Below are 2942 nucleotides of genomic sequence, written 5' to 3' on the forward strand. Positions count from 1 at the left end.
CTGTTTCCAATCATTCAACATGTCATACTTGCTCTTTAAATTGTTCTGGTCTGGATAGGTATTAATTATTCGGAAAATGATCATATATATTTGCCCTTGCACTCTTTAAAAAAAGGTTATATTTGTCCTTCGTTATACTTTTTAGATATATTTATCCTTACCGTTATACTTTATGATCATATTTGCCCTTGTACTCTTCAAAAGGGTTATATTTGCCATTCGTTATACTTTTTTGATATATTTATCCTTACAATTATACTTTAGGATCATAATGCGGGATTTAAAGTGGGATTAATTAGATTATTTCGGTCAAACCAATTTGCACTTGTTCTGAATAATCGGATTATAGATAATATAGATAACAAATTAACTGCCAAACCACCAGTATTAGGACAGAAAACGAAGATATCTAATATACCAATAAGAATAAATAAAAGCTAGAATTAAGATGGATTAGGTTCAATAATTGACTGTGGATCATTCTCTGATCTGTAATGGACCTCTTTAATAGATAATACTAGTTTTACTTGTAAAGGTCTCCTTCCAACTGAATTACAAAGAAGCGAAATGAAACTAACAAGACTATACATATTTTAAAACACAAATTAATCATCCATAGTATAAAACTTTCTGTTGTTAGTATATATAATGGATTACACAAAAATTTGTGAGGTTTAGTTGAAATAACTCCAAGAATTGAACCATAACTCTATCTCACAACAACTCCACCTCCTCTCATTATGATCATCACATCTCTATATGAAGTTTCAATCTTGAGCTCTTTAAGTATAATTAATCCAAGAAAACATCTTAAACCAGCACCCAAAACATAAAGAAAAAACCTCTTTTTTCCCTGATAAGCAAATCCTCAAAATGCTAAGTCAGTCACCATCTTCCATTTTCATTGCATTCTTATTTGCAACAATAAACTTGGCACTCCTTGTTTCTGCAATTGATACTCAAACTCCTGGAGAACCGATCCTGGAATTATACATGCATGATATTCTTGGAGGCAGTAATCCAACAGCTAGGCCGATAACCGGATTATTAGGCAATATTTACAGTGGACAAGTCCCTTTTGCAAGGCCTCTTGGTTTCCAACCTCCTAAAGATGGTGTAGCAATTCCCAATTCCAATGGTGCAATCCCAACATTTAATATCAACGGTGTTCCACTAGGAACTGGCTTAGCAGGCACAACATTTGCTGGTAACCAGAATAGCCAAACTACTGTGACTACTCAATTAGGTCCTGATGGCTTGGGCCTCGGCTTTGGTACGTACAAATTTAAGTTGTTAGAAAAATCACACATTCAATTACCTTATTTATATTAGTATGTTTCAACATGCCTCAACATGTCCTCTCACTTGTCAGCTTGATTACTTTTCATTGGCGTAAACATAGTTTTTTTCGCTTTATTGAACAGAATCAATTGATTTAATGCAGGCATAACTCTTTCCTTTGTCCTTTCCCCCAATTTTTGCTCTCACTAGTGGTTTACTCCCTATCTGAAGCACCCCTTTTCCATTCATAGAGAGATTCAATCGTCAAAATCAATAAAAAGACCATCATGACCATCTTATCTAAAATTTTAAGCAATTAGAGAGATCACGTTTTTAACAATCTTAATTATATTATTTATATCTTAACACGACCTCAAGTGTAGGTCTAATTATTTTTCATTGACCAAAAACGTGAAAATGTCTTTTGCTTTTTGGGTGCCAGTTGGATTTGAGCCTAGAACCTGTTGCATACTCTGTTATCATGATGAATTGTGTGATCATGTTATTTTAAAGCTTAAGTCGTACTAAGGTCACACATTTTATTAACTTTTATTATATTATATTATATTTCAACAGGTACCATTACTGTTATCGACGACTACTTGACTTCCTCCCCTGAGTTGGGCACACAAAATCTTGGAAAAGCTCAAGGTGTCTATGTTTCAAGCTCTGCAGATGGAAGTACTCAAATGATGGCGTTTACGGCCATGTTTGAAGGAGGGGAATATGGTGATAGTCTCAATTTCTTTGGAGTTTACAGAATTTCAAGTCCCATGTCACGAATTTCAGTTACAGGAGGAACTGGTAAGTTTAAAAATGCTTGTGGATTTGCAGAGATTCGTTCCCTTATACCAGCTGGTCAACATGTCACAGATGGTGCAGAGACATTGTTAAGGATTACTGTCCATCTTACTTATTGATATTTCTTTGTGGAATCTTTTAAACAAAAGATTGTGGATTGTTTTGTGTGAAAAAATTGTAATCACTTTGATTTTGTGTTTTGTTTCTGTCTCACTTTGGCATTGAATGTAAACATATACTATATATATATCCTTTGTATTCAGTAACAATTTATCTCAATCCTAAGTACTTGGGTTGTATTTTATCTTGATTTGTTGAACTTTTGAGCTTTCATATTTTTTCTGTTTGTTTCACTTAGCTACAAAATGGTTAAAAAAAAATAGTTTTCCAAAATAGTTATCTATCCATATTATCCATTAAAAAACGAGTTGGATAATGAACCTTTTAAAAATGGGTCAAATATGAATAAAAATCATATTATCCATTTAGAAAATGGATAATCAATAGATAACTAATGAGTTTAACTTTTACATTTGTAAAGCCTCAAATTCGGATTTTCGCAAGTTTGGAAGACTAAAAATTCTCCCAAGAAGTCATGGATAAAATAGATATCCATATTATCCGCCGGTTAACCCATTTTTTATCCGTATTAAATATAAGTCGGATAATTTAACCGTTTTGACATTACCCGTATCTGACCCGACCCGACCCGTCCATTTGCCATCCCTAGTTCCGCTAGTCATGTGCACCGTGATACTCAAGACATTCGCTATAAGCTACCATAGTGGCAAATTAAACGTACAAACTTTTTGAAATCATAGATAATTAAATTTTTGAATTTAAGTTTATATAAAATTTGG

The 2942-nt window shown here is 33.2% G+C and overlaps 1 protein-coding gene across 1 annotated transcript; it reads left to right on the top strand.

The window, feature by feature from the left end:
* Positions 1-775: 775 nt before the first annotated feature.
* Positions 776-2386, top strand: LOC104113553 (dirigent protein 16-like). Its single transcript, XM_009623759.4, has 2 exons — positions 776-1273; positions 1858-2386. The coding sequence occupies exons 1-2, from the start codon at positions 874-876 to the stop codon at positions 2199-2201; spliced, it is 744 nt and encodes a 247-aa protein (XP_009622054.1). The 5' UTR covers positions 776-873; the 3' UTR covers positions 2202-2386.
* Positions 2387-2942: the final 556 nt, after the last annotated feature.

The sequence above is a fragment of the Nicotiana tomentosiformis genome, chromosome 12, assembly GCF_000390325.3.
Source record: "Nicotiana tomentosiformis chromosome 12, ASM39032v3, whole genome shotgun sequence".
Classification (NCBI taxonomy): Eukaryota; Viridiplantae; Streptophyta; class Magnoliopsida; order Solanales; family Solanaceae; genus Nicotiana; species Nicotiana tomentosiformis.

Bases quoted from the DNA above. Each gene is read 5' to 3' on its own strand.
- LOC104113553 (XM_009623759.4), top strand. From the start codon at position 874: ATGCTAAGTCAGTCACCATCTTCCATTTTCATTGCATTCTTATTTGCA. The intron at 1,274-1,857 runs GTACGTACAAAT...ATATTTCAACAG, and splicing joins TGGCTTGGGCCTCGGCTTTG to GTACCATTACTGTTATCGAC.